Below are 19,955 nucleotides of genomic sequence, written 5' to 3' on the forward strand. Positions count from 1 at the left end.
GAAGTGTCCTTGAGCAAGACACTGAACCCCTAATTGCTCCCGATGTGCTAGTTGGTGCCTTGCATGGTTTCCGCTGCCATCAGTGTATGAATGGGTGAATGTAATGCACAATCTCTGTAAAGCGCCTTGGATAAAGGCGCTATATAAATGCACCATTTACCATTTACCATACGTTTTGAGAAAGCAATGTGATAAAAACCAACAATTCAGTCGTGCTTTTCTCTCAGAGCGCAGCAGACTCGTGGCTAGGCTAGCTAGTTTCTTGGGACATTTGTGGTCGTAGTGGCTACATCTGTCATTGAAAAAGTATTATTTTTCAGCGATTCTTAGTTTTAAGGGTAACTGTTGTATAATTGCAATATTACACTCAAGGGTGTTCTCAATCGTCATGAATGCACTTCTGCGGGCGAGTTCCTATTAATGACGTTAAAGAACACCCTCTCGTGTAATGTTGCTTAATTGACCTGGTATTTCGCTTATATTTTACTATTTGCTTGTATTCATTGGGCTAATGTTTTTTGTGTTGTGTTGTGTTGTGCACAGAGGCAACGTGCATGCCAAAGGACCTCCGACCACCTACTCCTGCCCCTACTGTGACGAGGTCTGCCAATCACGCATCGGTCTGAGCAGCCACCTGACAACCACAATAATCAACTCATAAATTCTATTTGGAGCAATGTCATCGTCGACATCGACAGGCAGTAAGTGTGTGTGTGTGTGTGTGTGTGTGTGTGTGTGTGTGTGTGTGTGTGGGGGGGGGGTGTATGGTACTATAGCATAGTACGATACAAATCGGGCCCCCGGATTGGAGTTTTCCTCAACTCGCCTCTGGCCTCATAGCTCACAATATTGTTTCTATTGCTTTTTTTGTGCCAAGAATCTCCAAGTTGATATATATTTGGCTGCGGCGGACCGCCCACCCCCCATCCGAAAATGTTCTGTTCCAGGGACCCCCAGAAGCCCGACAGCAACGATATGTAATCCAAAAGAAAACAGCCAATGCCCACAGCCCCACACCCCCCACCCCATCCATCGCAGCAATCTTACCGTCTACGCAGGCGGGCCTGGCTCTCGTGGTCCCGGCGATTTGGCCCTTCTTACAGGCACAGCGGGCGGTCTGTCTGGCGACGGTCCGCCGCGGCTGGCTGCTGTCCCTGTCCAGCGTCACGATCTCACACGTCCCCGCCGCCAACTGGCCTGCAAGGCACAACACACCAAAACCATGGCAGCCGGTCAGTCAGGGAGGGAGGACGCCGAAACACTCACACTTGTTGGGTAAGTGTGTGTGTGTGTGTGTGTGTGTGTGTGTGTGCGCGAAAGCGCCCGACCGTTCGGTCTCAAACTTGGGCGTGTGTCTGCCTGAAATCTGAAATCTGCTTATAGACCCGTCCGCTTATTTGCCTGGCTTTATGCAATGTTTGTGCCGCCAACTGAAGACTCACCGCTTGCGGGTAATTATGTATGCTATGTAATGTCCATGTAGGAAATGATCAATGTCATCAGGGTGTTATTTTTGTCTTCACTGACAAAACCTCTCAGTCAAAGTTATTTGAAGCGGACAGTGCACTGGGTTGTACACACTAGATGCGCCACCACCCTCATTTTCATTACCTCTCAACATCGGGAGAGAGAGAAACAAGGGACACAAATACTTTTTGCAGCTTTAAGGCTATACCTGTCGCTGCGTCCATTACCGCGTCCACCTCTTATCGGGGCCCGACTCCATTAAGGCAAACGTGCTCATTAAACCATGCATACTGATGGACTTTTTAATTGCTGGCCCACATTTCTCCGCTGGATTCGGTGAGATGACCTTTTTGCCCCCTGTACCGGGGTGGCCCTCCCTTGCTGACAAATTAACCTCTATCTATGTGTGCGGGGAGGGGTGGTGGTGGTGGTGGGGGACCTCCAGTCATCCCGGGACGGTATTATCAGGGCCATAATTGTGATTGGCACGGGGACGGAAGTCGTGATTAAATCTGGGGGGGTTGGGGGGGCTTAAAGTCGTGCTCACCTCGGTGGCCGGCTTAATGAAGTGAGCCCTGCCGAGGTCAGGGCCAGGGTAATGGGGATCTGTCACCGCTCGACGCGGTTCAACATCCTGCTTGCTCATTTTAACTCTCAGAGTGCACGCATGCACACCGGTGTGTGTGTGCGTGCGTGCGTGCGTGCCTGCGTGTGTGTGGTTCTAGTGACGGCATGTACCGCACACATGCATGCCATAACCATATTTATTTGTTGATTTAAGTGCTTATTGGAACACTTAGGCAGCAAAGAGCTTCACCTTCAAAGAGCGAACAACAGAATAATCCAACAATACGATGCACAATTGCACCATTAATAGAAGGACAATACGAGTGGACAGGGAAATAACACAATGGAAAGAGGATTTAAAAACTAAACATGATTGAGGAATGGATGGGCCACGCGTGCGTGCGTTTGCACTATTGAATTTTGTGTACTGCCATTGCTCTTGTCTATATACCGTATATTATGGTTTGCACATTAAAGCTAATAAGAGTGTACATAGTGAGCAGTTCGGTGTGTTGAAAGCAAGGCTTAAACGTTAAAGGTTTTGTATTCAGAATGATGCAAACAAACTTGAAGTATACAGTATACACCCATGGATAATGTGTAATTTATATGCTCCATCGTACAACAGCATTGCGTGCCAAAAATAGATATACTTCTGTATATACTACATTTAGATAGGATACCGTATTCATATTTTGTATACATAGCATTGTGTATTGTACAGATATTCTACTGTTAGGACGGATGTTAGGTTCTTAGTGTATTTGTTACTACTATTTCTATGTACAGTATTTGATGCATTATCTTGTGGTGTTCTATCTTGCTGTAAGTCGCTCTGAATTAAGAACGTCTGCTAAATGCCTAAATTGTAAAACTTTGGTAATCTGTGTTCTAGTCGTACGTTCTACAGGGTTAGGTAAGGTTTGAAATTATCTTGAAAATGTTTAGATTTGTATTAATATTAATATTAATATTAATTTAAAATAATAATAAAAACAACATACTTGAACCGTGAAATAAAAATGGGACACTGGCCAAGCCTCACATTGGCATCATCAGCCAGGCTCTAGGGGAGAAGATAAGCGAGTGTGGCCGTGCACACACTTACAGAGACACATACACTCAACGAAAGCCTTGCGATCGACCCCTCACTCATGCAGATACCTTGAACTGTTCTATTTCCACAGAGCCACAGATCAATACATTGGATCTGGGGCGTTTAACATCATTCACCCCACAGCACTTTGACTTTCACTCATTAATATATTTCCGTCAACACTGCTGATGTCAAAGGAAAGTTGAGTCCCCTCGCCTGCGCTTTCTCTCTCTCTCTCTCTCTCTCTCTCTCTCTCTCTCTCTCTCATTCTGTTGTTATGAGCTACCGTGACTCAATTACTGCCAGACCAATATCTAGTGAAAGCCGGAGCAGCACTGCACTCATTTGGAGTCAATCACATTTCCTTTATTGCTCTGGGCTTGGGAAGTTGGTTTGGCCCACATCTCCCATCAGGAGACGTTTTTCAGCAAACACGTGTTCCTTTTTGGTAGGCGTTCCCTCTCGCATCGTTTCACCTCCACGAGGTCTCGCAATGGGGTGCAATGCCATGGATACAACGGAAATTGAAAGAAAAAAAGAAAAAATACATTTTCGTTCACTCTGCTCTGACTTCTCAAGGTAATTGTTTGGCAGAGCCTTTGTGGGGTTTTTTTGGTTGTTTTTTTAGAACAGCCAATGACTTATTTTTAGACCTTTTTGTTCTCCCAAAGTAGTCATTAAAGGAGAATTCCATGCTAGAATGCTTTCTTATCTTTCTTACCTTTCTTTGTAGTTCCCCACCAAAGAGGTCCAGGTGTTTTTTTTTTAGCAAAAACTCCTTATTGGCTATTTTCCCTATACCATAAGCCCTCAATGAATTGCATTGCATTGAATGGGAATTGAATGGGGCTATGGGGTGTTATTATGAAGAGAGGATATATACAAAGAAATTATAATTTTGAGCAATGGAAATAAGCGAATTAGCACAACACCCCATAGCCCCATTCAATTCCCATTCAATGCAATTCATTTAGGGCTTATGGTAGGGGAAATAGCCAATAAGGAGCTTTTGCACAAAATAACACCTGGACCTCACCTGGACCTCTGGTCCTCTACAAAGAAAGGTAAGAAAGCCTTTTAGTATGGAATTCTCCTTTAAGCCAATTAATTCCTCCCACTGCTCCCAATTAACCCACGACTGGGTGGACGTTACAGGAAGTACACATGTGCCATTCCAACACTTCAGGCTTTCCTGTACCTTTGCTGCATTTTATTCTGGAAATACTTGTTTTCCCAGTATCCCTTTTCGACACTTCTTTTCATCATAACAAGAAAATATGAATAGTGTTTATATAACAACACCTTTGTAAATGCCCTCCTTTCTCACTGACAATGTTCTGACAATTTACTGATAATCTGCCGTGTTGCCAATGGCATGACGTGTGATGTGAATCAAGTTCTCAAACGGCAATCTGTAGACAATCTGTAGCACCTCCGCCTACTCCTCCAATTGATTGAACACCCCCCGCTCATATGTCCGGTTGGGTTTGTGTCTACGTGTGGCGAGTAAGACGCACAGAGGAGGATTCAAACCCATGTCCTCTGTGGTGCAGGCTTTTCATGTCAACGGCCCCCAAAATGATACTCATTAGCATGCGGACCCCCATTTGAAAATCAGTGTTGACATTTTTTTCCCCACAATATTTTGATTTCGTCTTCATCTTTTGAATAACACACCGTTTTGTCTTAGTCCTTTAGTCTTCTGCAAAATCTTAGTCAACTTAGTCTTTAGTCTTAGTCTTAACCCATTTTGACCTGAGATCAGATTAAAAAAATTTCTTCTACATCCTGACAGTTTTCTGAAAAAGCTTCTATGTCAAAGCTTTCTATGTCAGTCGTTCTTCGATTTTTCAAAAATAGCAGACCTACAAGCTCGTAGTGCGCCACTCGGTGGCGCGCTATGAGCTTGTAGATCTGCTATTTCAGCTATTTCAATAGCTAAAGCATGACATGATGCTAACACCAAAGGGTATTCCCGCCTAAAATGGGTTAATGCAATGTTGAGATTTAGTCTTAGTTTAGTCTTAGTCTTCATCATAGCCCATAGCACTTGCCGTAGTACTTGCCCTAGGCTCAACTTATGTAACTTAGGTACATAGCGCTCTATAGTGTATACACATGTAGTTTCCTTAGATAGATATTTGACGTTAGGTTCTTAAGCTTAAGTATGATTCATGATTTTTATGTATTTGATGTATTACCATGTTTTTGTTCTTGCTTACTGTAAATCGCTCTGGATTAAGAGCATCTGCTAAATGCCTAAATTGAAAATTTGGAAACCGTATAGGTCCAAAACTGTTACTTTTCAGGAATTAAAATTAAAAAGTAACAAAAGTAGTATAATATCGTCAAGGTCGATATGCGTCGTTTTGTGCCACATTTCGAGCTTGTGGATCTACTGCTTTTGATGCTTTTGTGTGACGCTGTACTATGATCAAGTTTCCCCTAGAAATTAGAAAGAAGAAGAACTCTAAAAAAGTGTTGTACCCTGCCCTTTCTTTATTCTTTCTAATAATTTATTCGGCCCAAAAAAAATGGTGTTTATTGTCATTATTTGTTACCAACCAAGTTGGCTTTGTCCGAGGCTTAAATCTCATTAAATTAATACTTTCTGATGAGAAGAAAAAAAAATATGGGAATTTATTTTTCGGTTCCGTCAAACGGGGCGGTACTGCAACGCTCTATAGAACATAGAGATAAGAGGTTTCTGGCTGACAACGATATATTGGCCTGGTTCTAAATGCTCAAACATCATTGGGAAAGAGCAGCATGCGTGAGCTACTTTTTTGTGCAGTGCAGAGCACGCGTTATATCATCATATCCTACTTCCCTGTGTGTGCAATGCACTACTGGACATTTGTCAACCCCCCCCCCCCCACACACACACACACACATGCGCTCACTTGTATGGAAGATGGAATTGTAATACACCAGTGAGTGAGCCCGAGAAAATAATAAAGCAGGGGAGCATGTCAATAATATTATACGTTAGTATTAAGCTCTCAGAACACATGAATCCATCTTCTGCCGCCGACCGAACGACCGACCGCACTTTCATTTCACTCTAGACCGGCCACGCCACACACGCACACGCACACACTACACACACACACACACACACACACACACACACACACACACACACACACACACACACACACACACACACACACACATTCTAATCAGCCATTTGGCCGGCCAAGCTGACAAACTGCTCGACAACAGCCGCAGATAAGGGCCGATGATAAATCATATGGTCGCCGATAGAAGCTTGACGTGTGGGTTTTCTAAAAAAATGAAAAAATGAAAGAAAAAGGAAGACAGACTGGGTGTCAGGGTGGTGGGGGTTGATTCTGATCTGGCTGAATTAAATACATGCATTTTGGGAAATGTATATATATTTTTTAAATCACAGTTCAGTTTAACAATTTGATAAATAATGTGTGTGTGTGTGTGGGGGGGGGGGGGTTAGGTACTTACTTGCTAAGAAAGTCCAGACCAAGCAGCAACAATAACAACATTACTAAATACAGTATGTAACCAGCCGGGAGTAGTTCTTCACACAAACAGCATGTCCGTTGGTATTTCTTCTCTGAAAGCTAGAGTTATCTGTCCGACTGTGAATTCTCTTTCCTACGGAACACCTCCCAGGTGAGGCCTCGTGAGCCGTGTACTATTCCTCTGTCTTCCTCCGCCGAGCTGTTAAACTGACACCGTGTATGCTTTTGTTTTGTCAAGGAGATGTGTGTTTTCTACGTTCATTGGCTCCGTGTTGAGTTTAAGAGCGGCTAATGCATGCGCCGTAGCCGGCCGACTGAACCGCGGGGAGGCTCGGAGCAATTTGTTTTAAAAAGGAAGGATTGAAGTCGGGCCCTGAGGCATGGGGGAGGGGGGGTTGGTTTTAAAACCAGTCTTGTCCTCAAGTTCCCCCACACAGCTTTAGAATGTTACTAGAGCCGACGGGCCTATTACAATGAACGTCTTAGATCCAGGATGCACCTCATTGAAAATGTGGCTGATATTCCATTCATTGCACGGTCGATATTGCAATACAAGTTTTCAGTAGGGCTTCCCTTACAACTGTTAAACAGTACCTGTGATTCTTTGTGCAGACGCAGACTATACTTGCAAAACAGTGCAATAGTATTACTTGATTAGTTGCGACTGAAGGTCGTATTTAACTATGAAACCTTGCGTTTTTATCACGGCATGTCACACACAATTGTGTCACTATTTATTTATGTATGTGATGGATTGCCATGCTTTTTGTTCTTACTTAATGTAAGTCGCTCTGGATTAAGAGCGTCTGCTAAATGCCTAAATTGTAGTTCATCAGGGATGATAGTACATGGGGAAAGCCCCCATACATTGTACCCAGGTCTCATGACATCACTATGACATCACCAGGGATGATAGTAAATCACGGATCATATCATAGTAAATGCGACCTGCTGTCGCAATTAAGCCCATATATGGAGATCCCTGATGTCATCAATATTAGTACATGGATATATATCAGAACCTGTTCAACATTCCATATGTTGATCCTTCCCCATCCATCCTTCCTCTTTGATGTCTCTGATACCTGTCCATAAACTCTATTGCGCTTGCCCCAAAGTTATTAGTTATTATGAAAGATAGCTGTCACCGTTGCATCAGTCAAATTGTGGATTTGTTTGCTGTGCTTCCACAAGCCAGTTTTACAGCAACGCCAGCGGCAAAGCCGTGTGGATGTTGATTACATGTTAACGACACGGGTGTCACAGTAAACCTGCTCGTTAAGGACTGCTGCATGCACTTAAAGTGTGTGTGTGTGTGTGTGTGAGTGTGATTGTTTGTGCGTGCGTGCGTGCGAGCACAATTTTGTATGAAATAGGCCTGTGGAACACTGCCTCTGACAACGTGCATGTGAGAGCTACAGTATGTACCGTATGAGCCTCTCTCACAGTATGGCTTTCACGGCGGCTGCTAGTACGTATGTGTTTTTCTGTCATTTGTTTGCGTCGCGTCGCTGCCATTTTGTGGACGCTTATAGTCTCCTTTATGATGCCACCACAAACGCCTCGAAAAAGCCCACAAGAGCGAGCAATTCGTGAACTTCAAACAGCGGCAGCGATGGCGGGGGGGGGGGGGGGGGGAGAGAGAGAGAGAGAGCCGAGTCATCAGCATTCTTTGTTGCTCGGCGCTTGTTGACTCGATAACACGGCATGATTACATAAAACATGGCCGTGCCAGGGAGGAGCGGGGGGGGAGCTCTCCTCTGCAGAAACGACTTTCGAGAGAGAGAGAAAGTTTCATGTTTTGAAATGCAATACAAATCTTTTAAAAATAGCAGATCTACAAGCTCAATGTGTCACGATGCGATGCATTGTGAGTAGCCCGGCTCTTTTCAAATGGCTGAAATGTATATTAGGACTTAAGAGGTTAATGTATGTTTGCAATAATAATAATACAAATCTACAAAGTAACTAGTAGCTAAAGTTTTCAAATAATTGAGGTAGAGTAAAAGTGCAATGTTTGCCTCTGAGATGTATAGTCAAGTGCATGGAGTAGAAGGAAAAGTATTGGAAATTAGAATTATACACGAGTAAAATACAAATACCTCAAAATGTAACTTAAATTCCAGCCGTGGAAATTACTTATCACGGCTGGAATGATGTCATGTTGTCTGTCCGGTGCAGTATGCAATGGGCTTAAGTATAAACCACGTAACTCCACCACTTTAACCCCCACCCCTTTAACAACTTTTCCTCAGAAGTACACACACACACACACACACACACACACACACACACACACACACACATGTATGTGCCCGTGAGGCGAACGAGACACGAGGAGAAGCGAGGAGGAATGGAGAGCACAGCGGGGGTGAGGAGAAGATGAAGGGGGGAGCGAGGGCGGGAGGGAGGGAGGAGCACAATGACATTGACGTGAGATTTTGATGCGCTCTTTTCACGCTGCAGTGTCGCCTGGCGTTAACACATGCCTCACATCATCGCCCGTCCTCCCCGTCCCCTTCGATTTACCAAACGCGCCGCTATAAACAATACGAAACGACACGGAACACAGCGTATGTTCTTGTTATTGGGGGGGCTGGAGAGAGAGAGAGAGAGGGGGGGGGGGGGGGGGGGGGGGGCTAATGTATGACTGCATGGAGGAGACATTTTGTTGCTTTTGGCAGAGACCTTGTATCTCACAGCGTGCTGCAGTACACTGAGCTTGCCTTGTAGATCTAGAGCAGGGGTCTTTGACGTTCTTCAGGCCAAGGGACCCGTTAGCTGAGAGAGATACGACGCAAAGATGGTCAACTGGTGCATGCATGAAACCTTTAGTTGTGGATTTAATTTCATTACACATAATGTTAGTAATATAAATTATACCGGTAAGTTGTGTTCAATGATGCACTGCAATTATGGAATCCATCAACAGATGTCGTCTGCTGCACATCAAAAGCCAGGATGTGCATAAAAATCATCATAAAAAATGTTTTCCAATTAAAACTTCCGTCTTTGTGTAGTTATGGAAGTCTAGATCCACACCTGCGCTTTTGGAGATACTACAAAGTGTGTGAATGTGAATTGTGCGTGCGTGCGTGATCTTACCAGTACCTACATGTGTGTCTGCGTGTATGTGTGCTGCAAATGTATTTCCACCCCGTGCCGTCGTATAAATCTGTCCAACACTATTGAGTATGTATTCCTTTTGGCCTAAGGGTGGTGCTAGAGGCAGGGTCACACAGCCTCTGGAGATCATGATGGTGCACCCACTGAGAATTACAAAAAAAGTAATTTTCTATGTCCATGTTTTTTCTATGTAAAAACTAAATACACATTGTTTGTGCAGTTTACTTTCTTGTGTGTGTGTGTGTGTGTGTGTGTGTGTGTGTGTGTGTGTGTGTGTGTGTGTGTGTGTGTGTGTGTGTGTGTGTGTCTGTGCATACTTGCTTACACTATGAGCGTCTCTGTGTGTTGCTTGCCCAAGCATTTTGGGGAAAAGGGCAGCGAAGGAAAGCAAATCGCATTTCAGTGCCGCTCAAAATAGCAAGCGAGGCATCTCCCCCTAAAATAGATCGGTCAGGCTTACCCCCCCCCCCCCCCCCCCCCTCTCTCTCTCTCTCCCCCTCCCATCCGCTCTCTTCCTCTCCCTCTTTTTTCTTGCGAGATGACCCTCCTAACGATACATTTGGTGAGTCGCGCCAGCACAAATTGAGGCCCCGGTCATTCGCCGGTGCTGTGAGATATTGAGGTGTGTGTGTGTGTGTGTGTGTGTGTGTGTGTGTGTGTGTGTGTGTGTGTGTGTGTGTGTGTGTGTGTGTGTGTGTGTGTGCGTGTGCGTGTGCGTGTGCGTGTGCGTGTGTGCTGTGTTTCCCTGAACACGGCTCTTCTGTGAAGTGAAGGCAGTTTGGAAACAGACCAAAGGGGGATTCTTTCAAACAGCGGCGAAGTGTACATGGCCGTTGCTAAATATCACATATTAACACATTGATGTCTTTCAGTCACAGAGTGGCAGAAAAACTTGATGAATGGAATTTATCAGAGATTTGATTTAAGAACAGCAAAGCGATATATCCGTCCATGAAACTCCCAAATGCCGTCTATTACTATTATTTTGTAAAGCTCAGGTATTTATTTTTTCTTTTTCTTGATTAAAAACAAAAATTATCCACTTCCGGGCTAAACGTCTCATGCACGAAAAACACGTCTGAGCATGCCCGTGCGTCTGAATGTGCTCCGGTTGAACCTCGCGGACACGTTATTCGCTCGTGCATGTCGTGGTTTGAGACGGAATTTAAAAAGAAAGTACATTTTCATCAAAAGAAGAAGCAGATGTTTATTTTACCGGGGCTTTATACAAAATCATATAATTTGGGACATTTCACAAGCACCGGAAACCACTGGTAGACCATGATTTTAAGTGCCCTCAAATAATTGGCAAAGCACTAAGATTCAGACATGAATGTGGACCCCGGACCCCAATTTTGAGAACCAATTCGCTGCTAGACCAAGCTGTAAACAAAATGAGAATTGGTGCAATCCCCCTTTCTCTCAAGAACCCCCCCTTCCTTCCCCTCCCTCCCCCAGATTTGTGTTTCTGTCCTGTAATGCCTGCTATAGCACCCTGGTTGTTGCTATGCGACCACACAACCTAGCCAAACTTCCTGCAAGAAACTTCCACTCTAGGCACAGCAATAATTCACTGTTCCATTCCAGCTCTCTGTCTGTGCACCTCTCTGAAGTACTGTAGTAGTCCATGTGATTTTTTTTTGTTTTGTTTTGCAGGAACAGATACGTAGGTCTACAGGATGCTTTCACTTTCAGAGATTTTTCTTTTTTGGAGGTGCGCTAGCCTCTCCTATACAGCATTTGTTCCCACACGTCTCAATATTTGCCATTGACAATGAAAGGAGAAATTGGGTCAAATGTCTGCCAAATATGGCGTAAATCTTGTCCCCACACGTCTCATATTTGCCATTTAAAATGAAAGGAGAAATTACATCAAATGTCTGCCAAATATGACGTAAATCTTTTCCCCACACGTCTCATATTTGCCATTTAAAATGAAAGGAGAAATTACGTCAAATGTCCGCCAAATATGACGTAAATGTGTACGATGACAAGACTTTTTGAGCGGTGCCCAGTCGCTTCTATGACTTGCATAGTGTATTTGTCTGTCTGTAGGGGGACTGCCCATAAGTCTGACAAGTCAGACCTGCGTGGCCGGTTAAGACTCACCCGTGAGAGTGGTTAAAAGGGAGAGAGAGGAAAACGATGTGTGGTGGTTAAAATGATAAAGAAAACAAAACAGAAACCGAAATAAGAACAGACAATAACATGACACACAGACACTAATGGACAGTGAATTTGGAGGTATACAGAGGGTGTCGTGCATAGAAGAGGTCATGAACCCGATATTGTGGGTTGAAAGCATAGACATAGAAAGGTATAGACGCCTCATTCGCAATTCATTGGAGCGACATGTGTCGCACTGAGGGCAGAATTGCGGTGTTATACTCGTTATATGGCGCTTCCCCGCCATCCAGCCACGTGACTCGCGTCCCTTCCTTTCATGATGTTCTTTGGCCCTGACGTGGAAGCTTGCCCTCACTTGAGAGCATACGCCCAGAGTTATACTAACCTTTCTATGTCTAGTGGTTGAGAGTAATTAAGTGCATGTACTCAAGTGCTGCACATAAGTACAATTGTGAGGTACATTTACTTCACTGCAGTATTTTTTTATTTTGCATACTTTTACTTCTACTCCACTACATCTCAAAGACAAATATTGTACTTTTACACCTATACGCAATTATTTGAATTTTGAAAACTAGTTACTGGTATTGCAGCCTGACCCAGCCACCGTGATTTCTGGTATAGAGGGACCGATCTGATCACCCGCCCCTCCCCTCCCTGGTAGTAAACAGCAGACGACACTAACGTCACCACATTTTCTTTTTGAGTCGAATGCGAACGAAAATACAGTTTTTTGCAAATTATTATATTGTAAGACATGAACCACTTTACTATTTTACACACTTTTTTCCACCACTGCTCTGAGCTGGCCTGCATGGATTGGCCGTAGCTGTTGTGTAACCCGCGCACACACACGGGTGACGGGGTTGGGGGGGGAGGGGCGAGTGGCTGCTGTGTTAATGTCATGCATTGCCTCCTCCTCTTCCATTGCAGTGGGTGAGTCGTGATTAAAACGAAGTCCCAATCCAAAGCCCGGGTGGGCTTTTCATAACGAGGCTCTCCCTGCACCCCCCGTGACCTTGGGTAAACCATCGTAAAGAATATTGGGGTCCCACGAGATGCACTCCACCCCCCACCCCCTGTTTTCCTGGCCGTTATACATGTTTAAGAATAATGAAGTGTGCTTAATAACTGGGGGGGGGGGGGGGGGGAGAGACAAAGAGCAATCATCAATTAAAACGCATGGGACACAGAGAGAAACAAATGACCCCCGGAAAACCCCTGGTGACACAGGCGGGATTGCAAACACATGCACGCACACACACAGTAATACACACGCACACAAGTGCATGCATACACACACACACACACACATGTACACACACACACACACACACGTACACACAGACACTAGATAGACCGCATGTGTGTTTTTACAAGCATAATGCACACTGTATACACTACACAGAACCAGGTCATTTCGCCCCACTACAATTAAGCACAGCTTTGCACCCCCTGGGGGATAGATGCATTGTATAACGGGGTCGTGATGAGGAGGGGAAAGTATACATTAAACGCCGCCATGAATTCACATGGGAAACCAGTGTGTTGAACGCGTGTGAAACTCTCACAAATCGCTTGCTCTGTCTCTGCACCCTTGGGGGCAAGATGGCGCCCACACCAAAGGTGTGTGGAGTTTGCGTGTTCTCCCTGTGTCCCCTAGAGCAGGTATACCTTCACAAATGCAGTAATCCTGGCGTCTTTACTGGTCAGCCGGGGCGCCTGATGGAGGGGGATGGAGCTGGTTGGAATAACGTGTTCATTCCAAGCACTATATGTCCTAACCCTCCCTACATATCATATACAATTGTGTTGCAGATTAAACCTTTTTCATAGATTTCATTTAAAGGGCCACTTCACCCCATTTGCAACCAGATCTTATTTTAATGATGTTTGGGAGACGAGAAACACTTTCCTGGGGTTTTTATGTGGGTAATTTGAGTTTTTAGATATTCCAGTATTTCAAAGTGTCCATGGACTCATGGACACTGGGCTCACTTCCTTCCTGGACTACAATTCCCATAATGCTTTGGTGCACTGCTCCTCCTTGTGGGTAGGGGGAGCATAGATATTTAAAAAAATGTATGCCTCATTGGCTGCTGCAGTTCGTTGGAGCGATGTGTGTTGACGGGAGGGAGGAAGAATTTACACTGGTATGCCGGAAGAGTGGGCGGCACACTACGTCACGCTGCCACTCAAGTGACTACTGGCCAATCACAGCGCATCTTTTCCGGGACTTATCAGACCCTTTCGCGGGGCTTCGCAAGGAATCTCGGGAATTTCTTGCCCTCCCTTGAGCACATACACTCCAGAGCCGAAAGGGGCGTCTACCTTTATACATCATGTCTATGAGGGGGAGGGCTGTTTTACTGAGACAACATGTAGTCCAGGAAGTAAGTGAGCCCAGTGTCCATGACATCATGGAGTCCATGGACACTTTAAAATATTAAAATATCTAAAAACACAGATTACCCACATATAAAAACCCCAGGAAAGTGTTTATTGAATCCCAAACATCATTCAAATAGGATCTGGTTGCAAAAGGGGTGAAGTGGCCCTTTATTGTTTTTGTTTTTTTTCTCAACTGATTCTTGTAGCTTGGGGTCACCTCTTAAGAATTCAAGAGGGTGCCCAGTGATATCCCTTGGGCATCTTTTGTTTTTAACCCCTCAATACCCCTTAAACACTAAAACTCCGCCCAAAATAGAGTTATATGGCATTTGATGCAATATACTTGGTCTAAATGCATCAAATTGGCTTTCTACAGTGTTTATGAAAGTGGATATGCACAATGTAGCTCAGCCATCAGCTGCAGGGCACGCACACACATTCTGAAGCAACTCCTTTCCCATTCAACATCTTGGCAAAAACATCTGACAGAACACCAGAAAGCCCACTTTCACCTAATTCAGTATTTTAGCCGTGATGTGAGTGCCCCCTCCAGAGATAATTCCGGGTCCTACTTTTGTGTCGCTTTTGTGTCCCCAAGACTCCTCATAGAGTTATACTGTGACGCTCCGTCTGACTAAATCTGAGACGAAAACGACTACGAAAGTCTAATTGTACCGCTTACCTCGCAAAAACGCTGCTGCTCTCCCAAATCTGGCTGTGACAGGCCTTCTACCCCACACTGGATACTATCGCCATTTTATTTCATTGTGTCAACTAAATCCTCATTAATGCAAACTAGATTCAACATACTCAAGCCTGCACACATTCTAAATATGCCCCCAAAATATTGTACTGAGCAAATGGACTGTTACCACCTTCAATAATAATGATAATAATAGTCTTTATTGTCTCCACATCATATATTTTCTTTGTCATGGACACTTGTACAGAACATTAATAATTCTACTCGAGTTGGAAGCTTTAAGACCCATTTTAACCCTCAATGGCTTCCTTTCTGAAAAATAACGTCATTGTAAAAATGCGTTTAGATATTCTATTTACAATGAGATGCGGACGGGACAAATTTCTCTCTTGGGAGACAAAATAAAGAAACCTTGAACCTTGACTATATCATCATCAGTCTATTACTGCAGAAAAAAAAAAAAAAAAAAACATTGGCCAAATTGTTAAGGAAAGAGGCAGAAATTGTGAAAATAGCCGCTCTACAAGCTCACAACACCTCGCAAAGCAAGGCGCTGTGAGCTTGTACACCTGCTACTTTCCCAATATTTTTCTGTGGAACCGAGTCAAAGTAAATAATGCCTCAACCCCTATATGCATTCCAAGCGGTCAACATTTCAAATAATATGATTATTGTGGGTGTTCATGGCCTGAAAAGGTAGAGAACCTTATTTGACAAAGTCATTGCCTTTCCTGTCACAATCCCAGCAGCGCATGCTAAACCAGGGAGGAGGGGAAAAAATGGCTCAGAGTTAAGTGTGATTCTGCCCCGTAATCGTCCAGCTACAGTAGAAGAGGAGATACAGCAGAAAGTGCCCAGCGGGCAGCAGCTGTCACTTCCTTCATCACTTCCGTTGCACGCGTGTGTGTGTGTGTGTGTGTGTGTGTGTGTGTGTGTGTGTGTGTGTGTGTGTGTGTGTGTGTGTGTGTGTGTGTGTGTGTGTGTGTGTGTGTGTGTGTGTGTGTGTGTGTGTGTGTGTGTGTGTGTGTGTGTGTGTGTGTGTGTGTGTGTGTGTGTGTGTGTGTGTATGTGCAAGCCAGAGAGAGTCTTACTCTTCAGAGGGTCTCATCTGTGGCCGTGACCCCGCTTATGCCTCTGACACATTCCACACTCTGGCTGTGACATGCTCATCATCCAGACCTCTTAATCCTCTCCTCCTCTCCTTCCATCCTAACCACCTCCAGTATACGGGGAAAATGCTCGGATTACTCTTAGTAAAAGAAGCAATACTATATGAAATACAGTTAAAGCATGCCCTATGTAACTTCCCTCTTCTACCCTGGATTTTAACCTGGTTTCTTGCTTAGCTGCAAGTGCGTATATGAAGTGTCTTCAGTGTCTATATGATTATGAATACTCAAATGTGCTTTATGTGTGTGTGTGGGGGGGGGGGGGGGGGGGATACTTGAGCCCCCCTCTGGTGGTACGTTAGTCACCCAAAAAAGGAGAAAAAAGACAAAAGTGGAATGAAATATTTATTAATACAGGTAGTTCGTCTAACCAAGCAATTGGTTGAAATAGGCTTTCCAGCTGCGCTGAAATGAGCATGACAGGACACCTAGCCGTAAGAAGATTTGACGAAGGATTAATCACATTAGAAATAATATCAGTTGTGGTGATTAGACTGAGTTTCCATCAGAGCAGCAGGAAAATTGGCTTAGGAATGGAACAAAAACAAAACGATTCAATGAATAAATTACATTTTCCTCCTGTGTTAATAGCTGAATAGGATGGGGCAAGTCTACGCTCCTGTATTTTAACATCAGTTATTATGGTGGTACTTGGAGAGCCTGATATTATCTTTGGTGGTACTTGGTATAAAAAGGTTTAAAGTTAAACCACTGCTCTCCTCTCACCTCGCCTTCGCGGTGTCCTCTCGTTCCCCTTTCTCCTGTCATCACCTCCTCTCTGGGTGGCCTTTCGGTCCCCTCTCTTCCCCTTCTCATCCTCCCCTCACCTACCCTTCTCATCCGCTCATCTCTCTCTCTCTCTCTCTCTCTCTCTCTCTCTCTCTCTCTCTCTCTCTCTCGGCTCCTCCATATACCTTCCTTTTAGCTCCCACCCTTTTATCTGGTTGCCTTCTATCCCCCATACTCTCCTCCTCTCCAGCAGTGGTGGGCAGCAGTGAAGTACATCTAGGTGCAGTGGTTCTCAACCTGATTTGGGGCCTTTAAAGGCCTTTAAGAAAGAAAGAAAGAAAAAAAAATCAACAATAACTGCATGGTCAAAATTGGCCAAATTGTCAAATAGGCCTAATATAAGAGGAAAACAGCCGAAAATACCTTGCACTGTAGCTTGGCTTGTTTCACAATATTGAACACTTTAATTCTTGAATACATGTCTACTCCACGTTAACTCAAATTTGACAGAGCAACTTTCACTTATAGTTGAGCACTCATGCATGCACGCACACACACATGATTGTGTCTGTTTTGGGGCAGAATTTAGACCCATATATATCCCGACCTGTGTCCTACATAGGAACTGTCACAGAGCCACACTGCACGTGACGTGAGACTTCCTTGCTTTTTCTCGTTCTTTTATTTCCGTTGTGAACATTTCACTTGTGCACATGTTGAATGATGAATGGTTTCAGCATTGTTTCATCATCGGTGAATGGGGTGGCGTGCGTGTGCTGACAGCCTTTCTTACAGCTCTCTCATGTACAGTAAACTCTCATATGAAAGCTTGTCTTACTTGTCTCTCAGATATACTTGCATATAAAGCACTGCTTGTTATCCATTAATAGCGTGAGAAGGCGACACACAACCTTTGTTGATTAATTCAACTCTGAGAGAGTACGGATGGAACCAAATGGACCCATGCAAATGGGTCCATTGTGTTCCATGTGTACACTCTCAGAATTATAAATGAATGAATCAACACAGAATCATTGTTTGTGTCTGTGCAAAAGCTACCTTGTTGAGAAAATGAGCTCAAATCTCAACCGACTAATCCAATCCAAATTGGGGGCCTTTGGCACAGAACAACTTCCAGAACCTATAATTTTAGGAGTCATTTGTAGAATTGGACTTAGGTCTTAGGGTTGTGTAGCAGCAAGGTGTGAAATGTATCACGGCTGGATGGTTTATTTCTTGACTAACACTATACTACTATATACTATACTACACTATAGTGCTTGTACAGTTAATTAAGCTGTCAAAGATGCACACCGTTTTCCCCCCTCTACTGACTGCACTCCTTTTACCTGTTTAGTTTGAAGGCACATAAAACACATCCAGGGTCAATTTGCGAGTGTAAATTTAACTCTGGGAGTGTACAAAAAGAATCAAATGGTCTCCGATGAACATATATGCTTACTGAACAATGTGACCAGGGTCAGCGGCTCACTGGGCTCAGTAACCCAGGCTAATGCTGTTGTGAGCTAAATAGCTTGGGAACACATTTCTCTTTGTGCCTTATATACGTATAATGAGAGTGTCATTAAAGAGAGCTGTATGTAGCCACTGGCAGTCGGCGCAGTGCTAATTTACAAGTTACAATACCAAAGTAAAGAATTCTAAATGTATTTAGTGATATCCAATTTACAAGTTCACAACACACGTCACATTGCGACACATTGTGGGCTTGTAGATTGGCTTTTGGATAAAGTACCGTATAACATAGGGCTTGCAGTAAAACAAAGTCGTCGGCTTGGAGATAACACGAGGGGCGTCTCTTTTATTTGGAGACCCGGCGCCACGGGGGGTCAAAATGTCAAAAGGGGTATTTTACCCCTCAACCCAACATCTTTGAACCCTCATATGAAAATTGTGTGTTTTTTTGTTTTTAATAATTCCTTTTCCCCCTCTTTTGTAATGTCTGATGTGAAGGAATGTGTTGCTAATGTCTTTCTTGAGGTGATAATGGCTGGCTGTGAGCCATAGTTTCTAGGCAATTCACCTTAACAATAGACCTGCCAATGAATACTAATTAATGAAGTGTGCCAAAGAACACTAATTCATTAGTAGGCTATTCAAACTGGTGTCTACTGTCTACAACTGCAATTCAAGGTAACATTTGTTCTTGCATTGAAGAGCAGACCACAACTCCAGATTTAACAACACTTTTAGTGTGCCCCCTCAAAACTTTCTACTGACCCCTTAGTCATTTCATCCTGGAGACAGACTTGCTCCTTCGACGTTTTCTTTATCATCCACACGAGTGCTTTGATTTAACCCATTCTGAACGGGCACCCATTTTGGTGTCAGCATCATGTTATGCTTTAGCTATTGAAAAATAGCAGATCTACAATCTCATATCGCGCCACCGAGTGGCGCGATACGAGCTTGTAGGTCTGCTATTTTTGAAAAATCGAAGAGCGACTGACATTTTTAGAATCTGATCTCAGGTCAGAATGCGTTAATCAGACCAGTGTGTGTCCAGTGGAAACCTCGTATGAATCTGATCTCAGGTCAGAATGGGTTAATTCCTATGCTCGATATGAGAGAGCGTCTAAGCTTTGTAAAATATGGCTCAGCGCAGAGGCGCTTTTCAACTGCACAAAATTCACACCATCTTTTTCCAGCCACGCAAACAACTTTGCAATTCACAACTCACACAGCGGCCACTGTTTCAGATGCAGAGCGCACACATGCCCTTTAGAGCAACAGACAACTCCAGTGCATTTCCCCACAAGCTTAGTATACTATTGCATGGGTTCATTAGGTTTCATAGGGTCCACCCCTAGTAAGCCAGTGTAATCCTCCGCAGAGAAATTTGAAGAATGACTTATACTATTCTTTTTAACAGTTTCCGTGCTTTGAATGGATTACTCCAGGTTAATGTCGCTGCCATATCGGACATACGCGAGTTTTGTTTTATGTGTTTAATCCGCCGTAATGTAAACAAAAAAAAAAGAAAATTCTTCTTCGCCGCGGAGAAAGAGAGTAGGCGCATCTGTTGTGATAAAAAAACCGGAAATCGTCACATGCTGTGG

The 19,955-nt window shown here is 44.0% G+C and overlaps 1 protein-coding gene across 1 annotated transcript in view; it reads right to left on the reverse strand.

The window, feature by feature from the left end:
* Positions 1 to 19,955, reverse strand: part of tafa5a (TAFA chemokine like family member 5a) — a gene marked incomplete at both ends in the record, with an annotated part of 111,456 nt that overhangs the window by 60,377 nt on the left and 31,124 nt on the right. Inside the window, one exon of the mRNA XM_083758006.1 lies at positions 1,048 to 1,197. Coding sequence (XP_083614132.1) covers positions 1,048 to 1,197 — 150 coding nt within the window. The remainder of the gene's footprint in view (positions 1 to 1,047; positions 1,198 to 19,955) is intronic.

Source organism: Protomyctophum parallelum (assembly GCF_964188405.1).
Source record: "Protomyctophum parallelum genome assembly, chromosome: 22".
NCBI classification, from domain to species: Eukaryota; Metazoa; Chordata; class Actinopteri; order Myctophiformes; family Myctophidae; genus Protomyctophum; species Protomyctophum parallelum.